The 22063-nt window shown below is 44.0% G+C and overlaps 1 protein-coding gene and 1 long non-coding RNA gene across 5 annotated transcripts in view; one reads left to right on the plus strand and one right to left on the minus strand.

Moving 5' to 3' along the window:
• The window catches only part of LOC117523099 (stromal membrane-associated protein 1-like), a 496829-nt gene that overhangs the window by 315542 nt on the left and 159224 nt on the right, over nt 1-22063 (plus strand). For all 4 annotated transcript variants that reach the window (XM_034184516.1, XM_034184517.1, XM_034184514.1 and 1 more), the window contains exon 8: nt 20259-20377. In XM_034184516.1, coding sequence (XP_034040407.1) covers nt 20259-20377 — 119 coding nt within the window. The remainder of the gene's footprint in view (nt 1-20258; nt 20378-22063) is intronic.
• LOC117523100 lies at nt 7380-14470 on the minus strand. Its single transcript, XR_004564419.1, has 3 exons — nt 14373-14470; nt 12970-12975; nt 7380-7393 (listed from the first exon to the last, which is right to left on the minus strand). It is a non-coding gene; the product is annotated as an uncharacterized LOC117523100 (long non-coding RNA).

A 22063-nucleotide genomic window follows, 5' to 3' on the forward strand; every position in this document is an offset into this window, starting at 1 on the left:
AGATGTGCTACTAGATGTGCTACTAAGTGAGCCGTCACTAGATGAGCTGTCACTAGGGATGTGTGGTGTATCTGTGCTTTGTCTGGGTTGTACTTCCTGCGGTTCTTCTGTCGGTAAATCTACTGAGTTGCTGTCCGAGTCTGATGTCTCCTGTGGCCTGTCTATCTGTCGGTCTGTATTTCTGTCTGTCTGTTGGCCTGCGTCTCCAGTTGTTTCTGAGTCTGCATCTGAGTCTGTCGCTGCTCTATCTGGCAGGGATCCACTACTCTCTGAAGCTGTGCGTCGTCTTTGTTCAATCAGTCTCTGTGAGCGCCTTGGCCAGTGTTCGCCTGGCTGCAGGGAGGCGTGGCCTTCCCTCGGTGCTTCTTCTGGCTGCAGGGAGGCGTGGCCGTCCCTCGGTGCTGCTGTAGGGTCTCTGGCTTCTCCTGCTTCCCCCCTTGGCCCGGCGGCTCTGCCAAGACGAGCTTGCCAAGGCCGCAGGGGCGCTGGGCCACCAACCCTACAGCAGTGGTTTAAATGAAACCAAGTGTCCTTACCGTCTACTTTGACTGCTGTACGTGAGGCAAGAATAACTTTAAAAGGACCTTCTCGGCGGGGCCTGTCCCACTTCTTTTTGAACACCTTGACGTAAACCAGATCACCAGGCTGGATGCTCTGATTTTCGAGTGGAATCTCTGCTTCTCTGTCTTCTGTAGCACCTTTGACCTGCAAAAAGATAGTTTTGTGTATTTGGGTTAACTGTCTCAGATAATTATGCCATTCGTCTTGTAGCTGCTCCAGCGATGGTCCTTCGTAGGGTCCTCTCAGGTATGGAATAGGCATCGGCCGACCTGTAAGAGCTTCAAATGGTGTCAAATGGGTTAGTCGGTTAGTTTGTGAGCGCATTGACAATAAAGCAAGCGGCAACGCATCCAGCCAGGTTAGTTTGCCATTGCTGTCTGCTATGATTTTTGCTAGTTTGTTCTTTAAAATGCCATTAGCCCGTTCCACCGCCCCATTTGATTGGGGGTGATAAACACACCCAAACTTCTGTTTGATACCCAATTGTTTGAATGTTTCTTGTGTAACCTTGGCTACAAAAGCCCTACCGTTGTCAGATGAGATAGTATCTGGAATGCCAAATCTTGGAAAGACGTCTCGGCACAAGAATTTGGCTATCGTTTTATGGTCTTGATTTGCAGAGGCTACTGCCTCAATCCATCGGCTGAATCTGCATATCACTACCAAAACATATCTCATTCGTTTAACTCGATTTTCAGCTCCCATGTCTATGAAATCCATCATAAGATGTCTGAATGGCCCATCAGGGACCGGAATGTGGGCTAAAGGGGCTGTGAATGATTTCCGGACATTGTACTGTGCACATACCTCACACTCATTCAACAAACGGTCCACTGTTGCTGCCATATATGGTGACCACCAGACAGCTTTTAGTTTGTTCATAATTTGGACTCGCGAACAATGATCGGGTCCGTGGGCCCAAATGATTGCATGTCGTAATAAATTGGTGGGTAACACAAAATGTCCATGACTACTGCGCCACAGCTTGTCCGCTGGCCCCTGACTGCGTGTCTCAATAGCGCCGCGTTTAACCCACATTCGTTTTTCTTCTCCACTGGCCCTACTTTGAGCCACTATCAGTGCGTCAAGTGAAACCAGTGGGGCACAATCTTGGATGGTTAGCAGGGGAAACATATTTTCTCCTTGTGCTCCTTTGCGAGCTGCGTCATCTGCTAGGTTGTTACCTTGAGCTATGATGTTATTATTCTTTTGATGACCTGCACATTTAATGATGGCTACCTCAGACGGTAATTGGAGAGCTTGTAACAGTTGGGAAATCGCTTCTCCATGAGTGACAGGGGTGCCATCTGCTCTCAGGAATCCCCTTTGTTTCCAAATGTTTGCATGTACATGACATACGCCATAAGCGTAGGCTGAGTCTGTGTAGATATTAACACGTTGATCTTTAGCTATCTGGCAAGCCATAGTTAAGGCTTTGATCTCTGCCAGTTGGGCTGAACAAGGCTGATCAATTCCTTGGGACTCCAGTAATTCAAAGGTCTCGCCATCCGTGTTTAGTTTAACTATCCCCATACCCGCATGCAATCCCGCGGCATCCCGAAAGCATGAGCCATCCACGAACAGGGTTAGATCTGCATCTATGGCGTGATTATACAAATGTTCTCTGGCTCTCAAAAATTTCTCTGTCTCTGCCACACAGTTATGTGGAGTACCATCTAACGGTGTGGTCAATTTGGTGGCGGGATTCACCGTGTGACAACGTTGTATTGTTATTTCTGGAGCGGACAACACAACTTCATATCCAGTGCGTCTAGCTTGTGTTAAGACAAAACGTTGACTGGTTAGCAGGGCATGTAACTGATGCGACGTGTACAACGTTACTGCATGTCCCATGATTATGGATGATGCTTTTTGAAATGCAAAAGCAGCTGCTGCTAGACCCTGATAGCATGGTGGCAATCCTGTTTCAATGTTGTCAAGCTTTGTACTATAATAGGCCAATGGTTGTTTTCCTTCATTTGTTTCCTGCATTAGTACAGCACAAGCATATCCAGTTTTTTCAGTAACATACAAATGGAAAGGTTTCCCATAATCTGGGTTACCTAACGCGGGAGCAGATTGCATGTCTGTTTTTTAGGGCCTCAAAAGCTCCCGTTGCCTGATCTGTCCAGACGAGGAGAGCTGCATTGCTTGTTTGCCCCACTCCTCTAATCATGGCACGCAAAGGTGCAGTTTTTATAGCATAATCACAAATCCACGGCCGACTGTACCCTGCCATCCCAAGGAATGAAAGCATCTGTCCCACTGTTTGGGGTTTGGGAGCCTTGATTATAGCCTCCACTTGGCTTGGGGCTATACATCGCGTGGTCCCACACAACTGTCTTCCCAAGTATTCTACTTGTTGTTTGCAGAACTGCAATTTGTCCTTACTTACTTTATGACCTCCATCTGCCAATGCATGCAGTACAATTAATGAATCTTTTTCACACTGTTCTTGAGTCTCTGATGCAATAAGGAGATCATCCATATATTGCACCAATGTACTGGGTATGTCAAGGTGTTGTAAATCTTCAGCCAGGACTTTGTTAAAGATGGCTGGGGACAGGTTCAGTCCCTGAGGTAGCCGTGTATACGTTAGCTGTTGTCCCAGAAATGTGAATGCAAACAAATGTTGTGAGTCTGGGTGCACAGGCACACTGAAATAGGCTGAACACAGATCGATTACTGTGTACCATTTTGCTCCAGCAGGGATGCTTGATAGTATAGTATGCGGATCAGGTACTATAGGTGCATCCATTTCTATTATTGCATTGATAGGACGCAGATCATGTACCAGCCGATACTCTTTGGTATTGTTTTTAGGGATAGGATAGATAGGAGTATTGCATGGGCTTGCAGTTTTTATTAAAACTCCAGCTGCCATTAGTCCCTTGATTACTGGTTTTATGCCTTCAATAGCCTGAGGTTTTAATGGATACTGCCTTTGGTGAGGCAGTTTTGCTCCCGGTTTTACTTTTATTTTACTGGTAAGGCTGTTTTTACTAGTCCTACATCCGTTTTGCTTTTGGACCACACCACTGGTGGTATTTGCTCTAACAATTTCTCTTGTTGGGCCGATAACACCATCTGTCCCTCTGGTCTAGGATTGAGCTCCACTTTTTGAGCTATAGCCTCATCATTTACTTTTAAATTAATTTGTATAAACTGCTGGTCTTTCGACAGATGTACTTGTGGACTTTCCATGTTTTGCCATTCTTCAACTTCTGAGGCTGTCTTTACCATTGGACCTAGGTCATGGGATTCGTACTTTTCTGAGACTAAAAGGGTCACATGAGGCATGGCATTCGGCACTTGATACCATTGTTGTTCAGCTGAAGTTAGCTTGACAGAAGCTGCGGCCCCTTGGGGGCCTAAATAAATTTCTGTGGTGGTTATGTGAAACAGCCGTTGATTCATCAATGCATCCCAGCAGCATGCATAGTCAGTTTGTTCTTGTTTGGCATCGAACATCAGGGTGACATGTAAAGGTAAACTAGATGTACATACTGCTTCATAGTGTTGTTCTGCCCAGGGCTTCCATTTTTCCCATTCCAGTTGAAGATTTGAATTTTCTGGTTGTAACTTCAGCCAGTATACCATGGGTTGCACAGGTCGGACCTTGTTTTCCATGTCCATAAGCACCATAATGTTGGTGAGTGCTTCGTCAGGAAAGTGTATTTGCAGTCCTTGATGGGTACACACTATCTGGGTTTGTAGCTTACATAAAATGTCTCTTCCCAGCAAATTCACAGGTGTATTTTGTGAGTATAACAGGGGTGCTTCAATTGTTTTTCCTGCAATCGTTACAGGAAGTGGGCGTGTAAAAGGTATTATTTGAGTTTTCCCAGAGAAGCCGATGGTCTTAATTACAGACCCAGAGAGGGGGAGATGAGCGCCCATTTTCCCTATGCAAGAGTATGTTGCCCCTGTATCCACCATGAAAGGGAAATCTCTGTTTTGTATATTAACAGTGACGGTTGGCTCTTCCTTAGGTATCATCGAAATAGCCAATGCCACCGTTTCCCCCTCTGTCTTCTCTAGGCCTCCCTATTGCCAATAGGCCGAGGGTCCAACCCAAGGTCGGGCCGGACAATTTCTCATTCGATGTCCAGGTTGTCCACAGCTCCAACACTCATTAGAGGGTTGATCCCCTATTGGGGGTGTTGGTCCCATAGGCGGTCCCGCTTGACTGTTCCTGGGAGCTGAGTTCTGGAATCTGCTTCCAAATGAAGGTTGGCGAGATCCTCTTCGCCACCCTCCTCTTTGACCTTGAAAGTTCCGTGACTCTCCTCTCCACCCATGACTGTAGGTGGGTCCATTTCCGGGTGTGCCAGTGCTATGGTAGTGATAGTGATGCTCCACTGGTGCTGAGACTTCTCCTGCAGCAGTGCTCCCTGCTGCTCCTTGGGGGCTCTGTGTGGCTGTTACCACAGGTGCCTGTATGGTGGCAGCAGTGTTTGCCGTAGGGCCTGTGCTTGCCGACTCAGAAGGAACAGGGGTCATCATTGGTGCCTGGGTCTTTGTTTTTTCTTTCTTGACTTTGGTTAGCTCTCCCAACTGCATCTGCACCAATTTTTTCGTCAGGGATTTTGCTGCATCTTCTTCTTTTTGTTTTTCTTTCTTGTAGATTTCAAGATGGTGACAAATATGCTCAGAGTATAAAGCCCAATTCATTTTTGATAGTCCCACGACTCCATCTAGGGCTTTCTGAACCTCATCTGGTAGAGCCTTTTTTACAGTTATTTTAAACAAGATTTCTGTTGCTGGAGAATGGTTCCATGCATTTCCTGTTTCCTCCGCCCATCTCTTCTGGAATCGGTGCAGGAACTTCTTTGGGCACTCTTCAGGTGTCCACTCCTCATCATCCAATTTAGAGGGATCCAAGACCTCAGGGTACTTTCTTCTGAGTCCTTCCCACATGGAGTTTCTATAGCGATTAAAGGGGACTTCATCATGTTGATTAGTGCCCATCATTTGTGTTAGTCCAACCTTTCCTGCTAATTCTTCAGTGTCATGTTTTCCCATGACATGCATTAGCAAGGCTTTTATGTCACCTAAAGACAAGGTTACCCCTGCAGTGCCTTCTTCTAAGGCAGTTATCCATCTCCCAGCTCCTTGGGTGATGTCTGGCAGTCTGTTGGCCAGCCCCACCATGTCTGTCCAGCTCCATGGGGTATACACATGATGACCATTTCTAACCACCAATGGGCATATGAGGTCTTCGTCCTCCTCTTCTTCTGTGGGGGCTCCATACTGTCTTCCAGATCGAGTGCGACTGACTGGTTCCAGGCAGTCCATCCAGTCGGTTATATTCTGTTCTAAAGCCGCTATGTCTTTGGCTACACATTGTTGCTTTTGATACTGTTGACCATAAAATTTTATTACAGAGATTAGAGCATGTCATAGGTATTAAAGGCATTGCGCTGCGGTGGTTTGAATCATATTTGTCTAATAGATTACAGTTTGTTCATGTAAATGGGGAATCTTCTTCACAGACTAAAGTTAATTATGGAGTTCCACAAGGTTCTGTGCTAGGACCAATTTTATTCACTTTATACATGCTTCCCTTGGGCAGTATTATTAGACGGTATTGCTTAAATTTTCATTGTTACGCAGATGATACCCAGCTTTATCTATCCATGAAGCCAGAGGATACGCACCAATTAGCTAAACTGCAGGATTGTCTTACAGACATAAAGACATTAATGACCTCTAATTTCCTGCTTTTTAACTCAGATAAAACTGAAGTTATTGTACTTGGCCCCACAAATCTTAGAAGCATGGTGTCTAACCAGATCGTTACTCTGGATGGCATTTCCCTGATCTCTAGTAATACTGTGAGAAATCTTGGAGTTATTTTTGATCAGGATATGTCATTCAAAGCGCATATTAAACAAATATGTAGGACTGCCTTTTTGCATTTACGCAATATCTCTAAAATCAGAAAGGTCTTGTCTCAGAGTGATGCTGAAAAACTAATTCATGCATTTGTTTCCTCTAGGCTGGACTATTGTAATTCATTATTATCAGGTTGTCCTAAAAGTTCCCTAAAAAGCCTTCAGTTGGTTCAGAATGCTGCAGCTAGAGTACTGACGGGGACTAGCAGGAGAGAGAGCATATCTCACCCGTGTTGGCCTCCCTTCATTGGCTTCCTGTTAATGCTAGAATAGAATTTAAAATTCTTCTTCTTACTTATAAGGTTTTGAATAATCAGGTCCCATCTTATCTTAGGGACCTCATAGTACCATATTACCCCATTAGAGCGCTTCGCTCTCAGACTGCGGGCTTACTTGTAGTTCCTAGGGTTTGTAAGAGTAGAATGGGAGGCAGAGCCTTCAGCTTTCAGGCTCCTCTCCTGTGGAACCAGCTCCCAATTCAGATCAGGGAGACAGATACCCTCTCTACTTTTAAGATTAGGCTTAAAACTTTCCTTTTCGCTAAGGCTTATAGTTAGGGCTGGATCGGGTGACCCTGGACCATCCCTTGGTTATGTTGCTTTAGACGTAGACTGTGTTTCATAATTATTGTATGGCCTTGCCTTGCAATGTGGAGCGCCTTGGGGCAACTGTTTGTTGTGATTTGGCGCTATACAAGAAAAAAGTTGATTGATTGAAGTTGATTTGTATTCTTTCCTTCGCTAGCCGAAGTTGCTCAGCTAGTTCTTCATTATCTCTTCTGGCCAGATCCAGTGTGTCACAGAAGCTCTTGTGCCACTCTTCGGAGCCTCTATAGCCTGTGAAGGTCCAGTCGGCTGACTTATGGTGGGAGGGGACGGTTTTCAGTGGACCTCGATGTGCAGGCGGAGCCTTCAGGTCTCTCTCTTTATCCTCGTCTGCCTCCGTGTCACTGTTATTTGTGGCCCCCCCTGCTGGTCGTGGTGAGCGACCACTTACTTTCGGACTTGGAGACCTTGTATGATCCATTTGACAGACTGAGGACCTGTCTCCTTGTGGCTCTCGAGCTTTTAGTGTCAGTGTGAATTTGCCCTCCACATCCATGCCTTGGTCCTCTTCACGAGTTCCTAATACAAATTGTCCAGCTGTCTTTCCCATATCATGACGTTTATATGGGGGTGGCTCTGCTTCCCAGCTCGGTGCACTGGCTTTAGTGTCTTTGGATCTTTCCTCTGTCATTTTTTCTCTTTTCTGCTGTAGCCTCTGTGCTTCCTGCTTGAACAAGGCCAAAACTTCTTTTTCTTCAGTGCGTTTTTTGTTGTTTTTTACGTTCTTCTGCTGATCTTTGATTTCTTTTTTCTGTATTTCTACCGCAACTGCTTCACACATCACCGGATCAAATGATCCCACCAAAGGCCATTGCCTGCCCCCATGTGACCTTTTGTGCCGCTTTCTCATACATTGGTTGGCCTTAGTGCGTTTTCCTGGATATTTTCTTAGTACTAAGTCTAGCGGGGTACTTTCCCGACCTTGACCTTGAGAGTTACCCATGTAACCCTGACAAACGCTATGTGAGGTGTTTCTATGGTGTTCTGGTAGTCCCTCAGGGGCTGTCCTGATCCAGACCAATAACTTGCTGGCTGTAACACCTGTTTTGTATTTTAAACCCTTAAAAGGATTAAATTTCCAACTGCTATGCCCGTCTTCTTTTTCTTTAACTAAATATGAAAATTTACCTGTTTCCCACCGAACCTTCCTTGGGACCACAGTCAGAGTCAACCTAGGAAACAGTTCTTCACCTGGATCGGTTGGTAGTGTTACTAAATGATTTAATGGTATGCTAAGTTCTTTATTAGGGTCAGCACAAAGCAGCTCCAGCCACGGGGTTAAACCCTGATGCCACAGACGTCTTATCAGCAGCTCCCAATTAATTAGAGGGAATTGTTCTTTCTTTTGCTTCAGATTGATTACCTTAGTAATCTGCCATAATTTCTGATTGATCTCTTGTTCGTCCTGCCAATGTTCTGCTCCTACCCTGTCAAAATAGGTCCTTTCCAGCCAAAAATGTGTCCTGATTCCCTGGGTTTCGATGTCTCCGTCAGTCAAGTAATGTTCTGGGAGTATTATTTCATCATCACTTAAGTCTCCCATCAAAGACTGTCCCAAGCATTGATCAGTCTGTCAGCTTTTTCACTATAATCTAAGCTTTATCTCTTTTTGATTTATAACCAACTTTATTTATTTAATCCTCTTACAACCCTAACACCTCCTAATGTCTTTGCTCCCGACTTTCTATTTCCCTTCTAATTTTTTTTTAACTTTCTGCTTCTCGTCTTTTTCTGCTATGTTTGTTTATTAGTTTTCTCTCTTTGAAATAATATCTACCTTCTCTGTATTTACATAGCACTCTTCTCCTGTCTTTTTCTTCACTGTCTCTGTTTCACACTTTCCTCTCTGCCTGTCATGCACCTCCCAAGTCCTCCTGTTGGGTCTAAATACCTCCCCCTCGTACTCTTTCACATTAATCTTGTATGTCAGCCAGCTTGCAAGCCCTCACAGCTTTTTGCTTGCACCTCCCCGCTTACTCTCCACTCTCCCACACACAATTTTCAACAGCTTTATACACAAAAATTATTAAAAACAACTTTCTATATATCTCTATCTAGACTTCTGCCACTTTTCACTCCGCGGCTTTAAACAACCTTTTTATTCACTTAACACCAGTGTGTTCTGTTTAAGCATGTATCTCTTCTTCACGTTAGACAGCTTCTCCGGCGCTGTCAGCAACTTCATATATTACTTTTTTACAAGCCCTCTTTGAGCGTACAATATTTCATTTACTTCTACGCCTTACCGCGCCTCGCGTGCGTATCCTGTGCTTAATATATTATTTTTCACCAGCTCCTTTCTGAGCATACAATATTTCATTTATTTCTACGCCTTACCGCGCCTCGCGTGTGTATCCTGTGCTTACTATATTATTTTCACAAGCTCCTTTCTGAGCATACAATATTTCATTTATTTCTACGCCTTACCGCGCCTCGCGTGCGTATCCTGTGCCTTTCTGCACTTTCTTCTACCTTTTTTTTTCACTTACTGAGCTCCTCGTGAGCTTAATGTGCCTTTGCACTGAAAATATTCTCTTTTTCTTTTCTTATAAAAAAACTCATATTACTGTGTACTTAATTACTTATTCTTCTCCCACGCCCCACAAGCGTGTATCTGGTGCCTTACTGCACTATTTTCTGCTTCATTAATTCTCATGTATTCTGCACTAACTCTTCATTCATTTTATATTTTTTTTGTTATAGTTTTTCTCTTTTCTTAAAAAATGACGTCCTTTATTGAGCTCTTTTACTTACTGTCAGCTGTGCTTCTTTGCACTTTTCTCTTTAAATCTCTTTATCACGTACGGTATTTCTACTGCGCCCCCTCAGGCGCTTATCTTGTGCTTTCTCTGCACGTATTCTCTTGTTAAACTCTTTTTTCTCACTTGTTTCACTTCAGTCTCTGTTAAACTCTTTAAATAACCTTGTATTACCTTGTATCTATTTGTCAGTATACTCCCCTAAATTAACCCCTACAGCGCATGCTATCAGCCGGCACGTTAGTAACGAATTTCAACACCAATTATTCCCCAAGCATCCAGGTTAGTTCTCCACGCACTCTTTCCGCACCAGAGTTCATGAACATTCCTGACCTTTCACTTACACAGACATTCTTTTTCCCGGGAACACACACACCTTCTGAGCATTTTATCTACAAGGCCTGATAATTTTCAATCTTATCTTTTTTTAGTCTCTTATCAATTTTCTTAGTCCAGGTTCTTTTGGGTAAGAGGCAATTAAAAATATCACCTGTCAACTTGGGCGGAAATCCCGACTCACTCCTCCAGATCGTGCAGAAATTATAAAAGGTTTCTGCTTACCTTTTAGTCGTGATCACTGTTATTTACGGTCTGGAGGGATGAGCTGGACTGCCCCAGGCTGCCGGAATGCCCCTGGACCCTCCTGAAGCTGGCTCGCCAAGTTCTGTCGCGGCTCGTCTTTAGTCTTCTCAGGATGTCGTCTTTTAGATAACACAAACTAATTGCAAGTGATATGCTAGAAAATGACACAACACTTTAGAATAATTCAGCCTTAAGCAAGATAAAATGCACAGAGTTTTTAAGTTTATTTAAGCCTTTGACACAAAGCTTAGACAAACTGAGTCCTCTAGAGAGACTGAATATGACAACCGCGCTCGTCTATTTATTGGAGACCCGCGGGCATCGCTCCTCCTTCAACTTTTTTTATTTATTTCATTCCTAAGACATGGTTTTCTATTGGAAGCGTCCTCTAGTGAACCCTAAGCAGGTGTTAGGCCATTATTTCAATGTGACAAACGCTCCCATTAAAACGTGAAGGATTTACAACTGATTTTTTTAAAAGACCTTCAGCCACAGGTGCAGCTGGCCTGAGGCCCCCTCCGCACGTGGCCTCAGCCACACGTGCAGCTGGCCTGAGGCCCCTGCACGTGGCCTGCGGGAAAGCACCTAAAAGGCCTTGGAAAGCCCCTGACAGACTGAATGACTAATAGAGCCCTTTTTTTGGGTTGAACACCTGCTAGTTCAACCAGAGGACATACAGTTCGGATCAGGACACTTGATAGTTCATCATAGTTCAAATAAGGACCTAAAAATTCTTCTACAGTACCCTAGGCTGAAGGTCGATGATCAATTTTGTGATCGTATCAGCTGATCTGAGGCCACATGTTCTGGACACTTGGGTGAAGAGAGGGGCAGAGCTGTCAACTGATCACCATCTGGTGGTGAGTTAGATAAGAGGGGGAGGACTTTGGACAGACCTGATAAGCCCAAATGGATAGTGCAGGTGAACTGGGAACATCTGGAGGAGGCCACCATCCGACAGATCTTCTGCTCACACTTCCGGCAGAGCTTTTATTGCATCCCTGTGCAGGATGGGGGCATTGAACCAGAATGGGCAATGTTCAAAGCTTCCATTGCTGAAGCTGTAACGGGGACCTGTGGCCTGAAGATCTTAAGTGCCTCAAGGGGTGGCAACCCTTGAACATCGTGGTAGACACCGGTGGTCAGGGAAGCGTCCGACTGACGAACAAGCCGTTCCGGGATATGTTATCTTGGAGGACTCCGGAGGCCGTTGCAAGGTACTGAGAGGCCCGAAGGGCAGCAGTCTCTGCTGTGGGGGAGGCAAAGTAGTGAGTGTGGGAGGAGTTCAGAGCAACCATGGAGAAGGACTTTCGGTTGGCATCAGGGTGCTTCTGGAGGAAGGAGTGGAAAATGGGGAGCCATCCAAGATGTCTACAGTAAGAATGGGACTCTGTTGACCTCAAATGGGGATGTAATCTGCCGCTGGAAGGAACACTTTGAGGAACTCCTGCATCAGACCGGAGCAGCCTCTATAGTAGGGGCAGAGCTGGAAAGTGATGGAGGATTATCATCAATTCCCCTGGTGGAAGTCACTGAGGTAGTCAATCAAGTGATGAGTTCCGTTCAGAAATGCTGAAGGCTCTGGGTGTGGAGGGACTGTCTTGGATGAGACGTCTCTTCAGAATTGCATTGATGTCTGGGACAGTGCCTAAGGAGTGGCAAACTGGGGTGGTCATCACCATATTTAAAAAAGGGGAGCAGAGAGTGTGTGCCAATAGCACAGGCATCACACTACTCAGCCTCCCTGGTAAAGTCTACTACAGGGTGCCGGAAAGGAGGGTTCGGCCAATAGTTGAACCTTTGATTGAAGAGGAACAATCCTGGTCATGGAACAACCGACCAGCTCTTCACTCTCACAAGGATCCTGGAGGGTGCCTGGGAGTATGCCCATCCAGTCTACATGTGTTTTGTGGACATGGAGAAGGCATATGATCGGGTACCCCAGGATATATTGTGGGAGGTGCTGCGGGAGTATGGAGTGAGGGGGTGCCTTCTCAGGGCCATCCAATCTCTGTACCCACAAACCGAGAGCTGTGTTTGGGTGCTCAGCAGTAAGTCGGACTCGGTTTCGGTGAGGGTTGGCCTCCGCCAGGGCTGCGCCTTGTCACCAATCCTGTTTGTGATTTTCATGGACAGGATATCGAGGCGTAGTTGGGGGGAGGAGTGTTTCCAGTTTGGTGGGCTCAAGGTTTCATCACTGCTGTTTGCAGATGATGTGGTCCTGGTGGCTTCATTGGCCTGTGACTTCCAACACTTACTGGATCAGTTTGCAGCCGAGTGTGAAGCGACTGGGATGAGGATCAACACCTCTAAATCTGAGGCCACTGTTCTCAGCAGGAAACCGATGGATTGCCTAGGCAGGGAATGCGGTGTTGCCCTAAGTGGAGGAGTTCAAGTATCTCGGGGACTTGTTCACGAGTGAGGGAACAATGGAGAGTAAAAATTGGCCGGAGAATTGGCACGGCAGGGGCGATATTGCATTTGCATTACCGTACTGGTGTGACAAAAAAGGGAGCTGAGCCAAAAGGCAAAGCTCTTGATCTACTGGTCAGTCTTTGTTCCTACTCTCACCTATGGTCATAAGGTTGCGTCATGAATGAAAGAACTAGATCGCGGGTACAAGCGGCTGAAATGGACTTCCTTAGGAGGGTGGCTGGTGTCTCCCTTAGAGATAGGGTCAGAAGCTTGGTCATCTGTGGGGAGCTCCGCTGCTCCTTCGCGTTGAAAGGAGCCAGCTGAGGTGGTTCGGGCATCTGGTAAGGATGCCCCCTGGACACCTCCCTAGGGAGATGTTCCAGGCACGTCAATCTGGGAGGAGACCCCGGGGAAGACCTGGGACTAGTTGGAGAGATTATATTTCCACACTGGCCTGGTAACGCCTCGGGATCCCCCAGTCAGATGTGGTCAATGTTGCCCGGGAGAGGGAAGTCTGGGGTTCCCTGCTGGAGCTGTTGCCCCTGTGACCCGATCTCGCATAATCAGTTGAAGATGAGTGAGTGAGTAAATTATGTTGCAGTTATCATACAACACACACAAGAAAGTGTGACTGTCGCACAAATGGATGCACACATTGACAAAGCACATACAATATGTGCAACAGGCAAGAATTATAAAAAAAAATAAACTCATCATAGGAATGAAGAGCACAAATCAGTATTATCAAATTTAGTTCAAATAATATTTAGTATAGTCAGTACTCAGAAAGCATGTTTTACTAAGTATTTAAAAATTGTTAGAGGGAACTTCCTACCTTCTCAGAGGCATTTTCTTGGCCCTGATGTCTGGGTAAATGAGCCCAGTCCTGGTCACATTTTTAAAAGGTTTAATAGATGTAGTATCACCACTGTGGTTATTTAAATACTGCTGCTGCTCATGCTCTCTTTCAGATACACCCAGGTCACTTTCACTTGCCTTTCACACCCTCCCTCTGCCACTGTCTCTATTATCGTCTCTGAAATGACTGTCCTGTGGGAATACCTCTCTCTCTGGAGACCTTGAGCAAGCTATTTTGGTATTTTCAATCTACACATCAAATTCATGCTGAAAAAGAGACCATTCACCCTACATAAATTACGAGACATTGTTGCTTTCCCAGCATGAGCCCATGAAGGGCACCATTGAGCAGTAATGGAAAATATTGGTACAGAGAAACTTTACCTATAGTTCCTCTATAATAATCCCTTACTTTAGGTGTCCCCTTATCTCAGAACCCATTGTGTGCTGCTTAATTGCTAGATTTTTTAGTATTAGCCATAATAATACAAGAAGGGCTACTCTGATGCCAATACCTGCAACTTATGAGCCTGTCACATCTTGACGATTTAGCCAGCATAAGCCGACTTCGGAAAAATTTGTATTCATATATAACATATTTGATGTATTTGCGTATTCGCTGGATACGTTGAATACGTTATGCAGCTGTCACAATATGATGATTTCACCAGCGAACACAGACAGCCCCAATCCACCGAGTGGTCCGGGTTGGTAGGGCACGGTATGGTATGGGTCAGAACGGTTAGGTCTGGCTTGGCTTGTGTTTCCACCACCAGCAGCAACTTTTGTCTGGTAGGCGGAACATGTAGATCTTGATATGCACATCATTGAGCACGTATGCTTTCATGCAGCCCAACCCCCTCCACGCAGAGGCCAAACAGTAATTTAATATTGCCGTATGTTCTAGACCTCGGCTACAGTTACCTTTAGATACCCTGCAAGGCTTATGACAAATGTGGGTGTGGATTCCATTAGTTTAGCGGGGAAATTAGTGCAGAAAATCCACTATGGTGATAGTGCAGTTTATCTACCAGGGAGGGAAATTCAACAAGTTGAGACTGTGGCCTGCTCTCGTAGATGTGTCCATAAAAATCATAGAGGGATATGCTTTGCAAACTTAATACCCATTACTATATTGGATCATGTCGAAATTGCGGATGGCCCAGTGGTTGTTCCAGTAATAGCAAAGATTTCGTGTCTGCTACTTACAACGCGCGTGGAATGTCTCAAACCTAAACCTACGTCTAGGCATCTTATATATGCCACTCTGGAACCACCCCTAAATCCAAACAATTCAACTGTCAACCCCACTGAGGTCCTTAGACTGGGTCTCATTAACATAAGATCACTGTCCTCAAAATCATTGTTGATTAATGATTTAATTATTGATCATCACTTAGATATGATTCGGTTATGTGAAACCTGGCTTAAACCTAAATGAAGCCTACCCACCAGCATATACATTTAGTCACGTCCCTCGTGATGCAAAGCAAGGCGGGGGTGTTGCTCTTATCTATAAATCTAGGTTTAGCTTATTAGCTGTTGGGGGTCAGAAATATAACTTGTTTCAGCATCTGATTCTCCACTCCGCTCAGGATATTACGCATCGCCAAGGTCAGAAGAATAAAAATCACCGTATTACTTTGTCACTGTATATAGGCCTCCTGGCCCATATTCCTAATTCTTAGATGAATTTGGTGCGTTCATCTCTAACTTGTCAACTATTGTAGATAGCATCTTGATCATTGGTGACTTTAACATTCATATAAATAAGCCTTCTGATCCCCTCTGCAAATCATTTATGGAAATTGTGGATGCATTAGGATTTCGGCAGTGCATTCGGGATTTGACGCACATTAGTGGAAATACCCTGGATCTGGTTCTCGCACGTGGTATTGCTGTCACGAATATTGACATCATGCCTCTTACATCAGTGGTCTCTGATCACTCACTTATTAAGTTTACAGATTCGCTGCCGTGTTTAGTGGAACAACAACCTTATTTATCACTGCAGCGATGCATCAACTCCTCAACTAAGACTGAATTAGAAGCTAGACTGCCTGATGGCTTAGCCTCACTTTTGACAAATACCCAGTCAGTAGACAGACTTGTGGATAGTTTAAACTCAGTGCTCAAAACGACACTTGACATGATTGCACCACCTGTGTTGAAACCGCGCTCCCCCAAATCACAGTCACCTTGGTTCACTGATTACCTGCGTGACCTCAAGCATAAAGCAAGAGGTCTAGAATGGAAATGGCGTTGTTGAAAATTAGAAGTATTCCACCTTGTGTGGCGTGATGCTATCTTAGACTATAAGCATGCATTATTGGCTACGAAGCGGACTTATTACTCTGATTTGATCAACAAAAACAAGCATAACTCAAAGTTCTTGTTCGACACAGAGGCAACACTTATGCATGGACAATCACCTGTAGCTTACTCTCCTTTTACAGCACAAGATTTCCTAGATTACTTTGAGAAGAAAATAGATGACATTAGGTTGAACATATCCCAGCATGCCTTAACCCAGCCACTACACCCTGCTATTGAGGTGGGTGCCACTACTGAGGTATTACCTAGATTTACAGAATTTGATAGTATCTGTCTAGACATGCTGATGAAACACGTAACGTCAACAAAAAGCACAACCTGTTTATTTGTTCCTATACCAACAAAACTGTTTAATGACCTGTGGCCCACTCTTGGGCCGATTGTGCTGGAAATTATTATCTTTCTTTAACTTCTGGATCTGTTCCTAAACGTTTCAAATCTGCAGTGATTAAACCATTACTTAAGAAACCTAATCTTGACCCTAGTGTATTGAAAAACTATTGGCCGATATCAAATCTATCATTTTGCTCTAAAATTCTGGAAAAAGTGGTTTCACGGCAGCTCATAGACTATCTTACTGACAATAATCTCTTTGAGCCACTGCAGTCTGCTTTTACAAAATATCATTCCACACAGACGGCTTTCACTAAAGTGGTGAATGATCTTCTGCTTACAGTGAATTCGGATACCACTACGGTTCTGCTGCTGTTAGATCTCAGTGCTGCATTTGATACAGTGGATCATCATATTCTACTTGATAGGCTGGAAAATCATTTTGGGATTACTGGGAGTGCCCTTGCATGGCTGACGTCATACTTGACCAGTCGTTCTCACTGTGTTTTGTACAGTAACACTACCTCTAACCTTAGTAACATGAAATTTGGGGTTCTGCAGGGGTCTGTCTTAGGCCCCCTGCTTTTCTCCCTTTATATAGCACCCCTTGGGCACATATTGCGGCATTTTGGGATTACCTTTCACTGCTATGCAGATGATACTCAGTTATACATGCCGATAACTGCTGGTAATCTCGTTCACATAAAATCCTTAGAAGATTGCCTTGCAGCAGTGAGAAGTCGGATGTCTAGAAATTTCCTACTTTTAAACTCTGATAAGACTGAAATGATGGTTCTTGGTCCAGTGAGACATCGGCATCAATTTGACCAGTTAACACTCAGCCTAGGCTCGTGTGTCATACATCACACTGACAAAGTGAGGAAACATGGGGTAATTTTTGATCCTTCATTGTCCTTTGGCCACCATATTAGAAATATTGCTAGGACTGCTTTCTTCCACCTGCGAAATATAGCGAAGATTCGTCCCATTGTGTCTATGGCTGATGCTGAGACCCTGATCCATGCGTTCATCTCTTCTAGATTTCTAGATTGGACTTTTGCAATGTTCTATTTTCTGGTTTACCGCAGTCTAGCATTAGGGCTCTCCAATTGGTTCAGAATGCTGCAGCCAGACTTTTGACACGAAGCAGAAAGTTTGACCACATTACACCTATTTTGGTGTCTCTTCACTGGCTTCCTGTCCCAGTGAGGTCAGATTTTAAGGTTCTGCTACTAACCTATAAAAGTATTCATGGACTGGCACCTCCCTACCTAGCTGACCTAATTAAACCTTACGTACCGGCCCGGACTTTACATTCTCAGGGTGCAAGACAACTTTGTGTCCCTAGGGTGAATAAGAAGTCTGCAGGTCACAGAGCTTTCTCTTATCATGCCCCTGTTCTGTGGAATGGTCTCCCTGCATCAATAAAACAATCAGATTCTGTGGAGATTTTCAAGTCCAGACTTAAGACACACTTATTTTCCCTTTCATATGGCTAGCATACTGGTACAGTTTTGTTTTATGCTTTTTACTCTTTTAATTCATGTTATTAGTAATTGGAGCGGGCTGCGGCTTCAACTTTACCTAAATTCTGGGTCTTTTAGTGAAGCTTAGGGCTCGCGGCCGGCGATCACCTTAGTATTTCTTCTGTTTTTCTTGTTGATTAATGATGGCAAATTATATAGTATTTTTGTCTTTCTGATGCCTGATTCTGTTTTTTCTCTGTTTAAGGTGCAGCTCCATCCAGAGATGGGAGTTGTGTTTGTGTTGGCGACCCTGCTGTCCTGTGCACCAACAGCAATTCTTGTATATTCGTCCGTGAATTGTTCTGTGAATTATTTCTGTAATTTATGTTTGTATCATGGCCCAGGCAGATGGTCACCCCTTTGAGTCTGGTCTGCTTGAGGTTTCTTCCTCAGAGGGAGTTTTTCCTTACCACTGTTGCTCTGGGGGTTGGTAAGGTTAGACCTTACCTGTGTGAAGTGCCTTGAGGCAACTCTGTTGTGATTTGGCGCTATATAAAGGAAAATAAATTGAAAATGAAAATTACATTTTTTTAAATTTAATTTTATTTTTGTCTTGGTGGATCATGGAGTTTATTTTCATCGCATGCAGAATGCTGAATAATCGACTGATGCCTGTGGTAAAAGCTGATGTGAATGAATGAGGCACTGTGACTCTTTCAACTTTTAAAACATGTTCATTGTCTTGTTGTGGCACAAAGTGCCGGCGTTCTCTGGCTCAGGCTGAAACACATACTGGGAGCAGACAAACACAGAAGGACTTCTTTAAAAACTGTGTTTCTTCAGTCACAACAAGGAAGTATTTTCAGATGTTTTCCAAAATAAGGACACTTTATGTAGATAAGTTTTCATCAGGCTGTGATGATGAATCCGACTGAAACGACGTAACAGGTAAGATTAAGACTTTATATTTACTCCGTGTGTGAGTGGTTTTAATATTTGAAACAGTCTGAACTGTATGAATGACGACTGCAGCTTTTGCTTTCGCTGTTTGATGCACAGCAGTGGGTTAGCACCTCCCAATTGTAACCAGCCCATAATTTTGGGACCCCAGCCGAACGGTCCCAAAAAAGATGGTACAGTATAGATTGGTTATTTTGGTACCCATTGTGGAAATACACAATACGCCATTATACACAACCTGACACATTCAGTAAGTTCTGTGTCATCCGATACACGTCAAATATGTCTACATACGTCATTATGCATTGGAGATGAGTTACACATAGGTTCAAAGCAAGCTATTCATAGGTTTTGGGTATGCTAGACATTATCTCAAAGTATTAGTATTTCAACTTATGATTAACTTACAAGTAATGTGTGTCAACAATCACATAACTTACCCACGACTTATGGCCTGCATATGCGGGACGCATGAGCCATACGCTGGCATGCGTCAAAAATATTATGCATGCACAAAATTTTTCGATGACCTTGCCATACTATGACATACCAGCGAGCTTTTAACTTACACAAAACTTACCCATAACTTATTAAACGTATGCCAGCGTATTCAACGTATTTTTAATATTGATAGGTCTGATGGCACCAGGAGGTTGGACACAAATGCAGGATTCAGGATTCAACTTAACAGAGTTTATTGCTTGCGTGGGTCGGTACACAAAAAGGCAGTCCAAAAATAGCAACAGTAGCCAAGTCATGAGGCAGAGACAGAATCCAAAAACAGGCAGACAGGTCGATACACGTTAAACAAAAAACAGTATGAGGAAACTCTGAGGACAGACGCTTGAAAGTAGTACAAGGTTCAACAATCTCGCAAGTGAGAGAGGGAGAAGGTGTGATTAATAAAGGGGAAGTGATCAAGAGAAAATGCACCGCAGGTGTGTGAGGAAAGTTCCAGAATGATGTGTGGCAAGCAGGTAGGGAGGAGAGGAGAGACACGCCCAACACTAAACACACAACACAAGAGAAATTCTTCCACCAAACCCCAGTGCAAAGCTAACCATACCCAAAAAAAGAGGACGACCAAACAACATACAATAAACCCCACAGACCCAATCATGACAAATATGAAGGCTAAATTGTCAAGGTGCGACAGGGCCTTTATATTTTACACTCTTTCATGCAAATTAATTCTGTGATCTAGTAGCACCACAATATATGGTTCTGTGTGACTTTGCCCAAGTTGGCAAGGTGGTACTCTGTGTGGATTCATTTAGTCCTTGTAAACACTTCTGGAAAGTACACATATCTTAAAATACATTAGAGATTTCAGAATCTTCAGATTCTGAAAAAGAAAATCAAACTCACTAATAATTCCTCTCTCTCTCTCTCTCTCTCTCTCTCTCTCTCTCTCTCTCTCTCTCTCTCTCTCTCTCTCTCTCTCTCTCTCTCTCTCATTCTCTCTCTCTCTCTCTCTCTCTCTCTCAAATGCTACAGAGAGCAGCCACAAAGGTTCAAGCAAGGCAGCAGGAATCAGCAATGAACTGGACATATTTGGACCAATGATCTCTAATCCTCTTCCATCATCCAATACACAGTCTGCTCAGGTACCCTCTGCACCACTATGCATGTGCGCACGCACACACACACGCACCATCTACTGATCAACACAGGCAGGCTGTACCACCGGAGTGTGCAGAAACTCCCATGATGCATATTCACACGCCTCATCTAGCTAATGCATGCAGAAACACACTGATGATCATATTGGTAAACTGTCACCGATGTTCATTTATTGAATTAATTCAATCAATGTCAAACAAGAGCCATTAAACTGGCCCAGTCAAGCCGGTAACTGTGATGAATTGCAGTCTGTTCAAGATTCTGGTGATGACAGCAAACACTCAGATAAGCTTCCCTGAAACAATTTCTGACAGTTCATGCAGACATTCTTGGGTTCTCCAAGCCAACTATTGCCAACACCTGTCTACGTGGCTGCAGTCAAACAAACTCACATCTGAAGAAACTGCATGCAATGAATCTGGATGTGGTCTGTCATGTTTACCCTTGGCCTGTGGTTGTGGTCTGCCAAATTCTCAGGCATGGCATTACAGGTGGCTTATTGTTGTGAAATAAACATTCAGTTCACATGCAACAGCTCTGCTGGACATTCCTGCTGTCAGAATGCCAGCTCAAAACTGTGGCATTGTATTGTGTAATAAAACTGCACATTTCAGAGTGGGATTATATTGTGACCAGTGCAAGACACACCTGTGCATTAATTATACTGTTTAACCAGCATCTTGATACACCTTACCTGCCAAGTGATGGCTTATCTTAGAAAAGTTGAAGTGCCCACGAATACGGATTTGTACAAATTTAGAAACAAAATTTGAGACAAACACGATTTGTGTACATAGAAGTATTTTACTTCAACTCATGAAGAGTGGGAGCAAAAAAGAAAGTTCCATTGATATTTTTGTTGATTGTAGTTGCATATAGACCCAGCCAATCACAGGAGGGTATGTCTGCAGCGGCATCATGGTTCTCAAAAAGCTGTGTGTTGAGAAAATGTAGTTCACACATACAAAGCAAGAGGCGTGCATACAGTATATACAGTATTGTGCAAAGGTTTATCACATTTACTTTTTCTAAAATATGTAATATTTCTGAGTGTAAAGGCACCTTGACACTTGCCTAAATTTGATCCCCACACAGCTGCGCAGTTCATCGTGCCAGTGCGACCCGCTTTGACCCGGTGGATGCCGCACTTTGCCCCGTTTGACACCATGTGATGTAAAATAATCATTTCATAGCCGGTGACGCATTTGCTCTCAGAACCTGGCTGATGAAACCATCTGTCATCGCTCCCAGAATCACACAGTTATTATCTGCAGCTTCAACTTCTCTCGTGCGCATTGTGCGGTGGAGATCGCATTTGGAATCGTCTGAAAGGTAATTAATTATAATACAACCCCTGGCAAAAATTATGGAATCACCGGCCTCAGAGGATGTTCATTCAGTTGTTTAATTTTGTAGAAAAAAAAGCAGATCACAGACATGACACAAAGCTAAAGTCATTTCAAATGGCAACTTTCTGGCTTTAAGAAACACTATAAGAAATCAAGAAAAAAGATTGTGGCAGTCAGTAACGGTTACTTTTTTAGACCAAGCAGAGGAAAAAAATATGGAATCACTCAATTCTGAGGAAAAAATTATGGAATCACCCTGTAAATTTTCATCCCCCAAATTAACACCTGCATCAAATCAGATCTGCTCATTGACATTGACCC

The sequence above is a fragment of the Thalassophryne amazonica genome, chromosome 13, assembly GCF_902500255.1.
Source record: "Thalassophryne amazonica chromosome 13, fThaAma1.1, whole genome shotgun sequence".
In the NCBI taxonomy this organism is placed as follows: Eukaryota; Metazoa; Chordata; class Actinopteri; order Batrachoidiformes; family Batrachoididae; genus Thalassophryne; species Thalassophryne amazonica.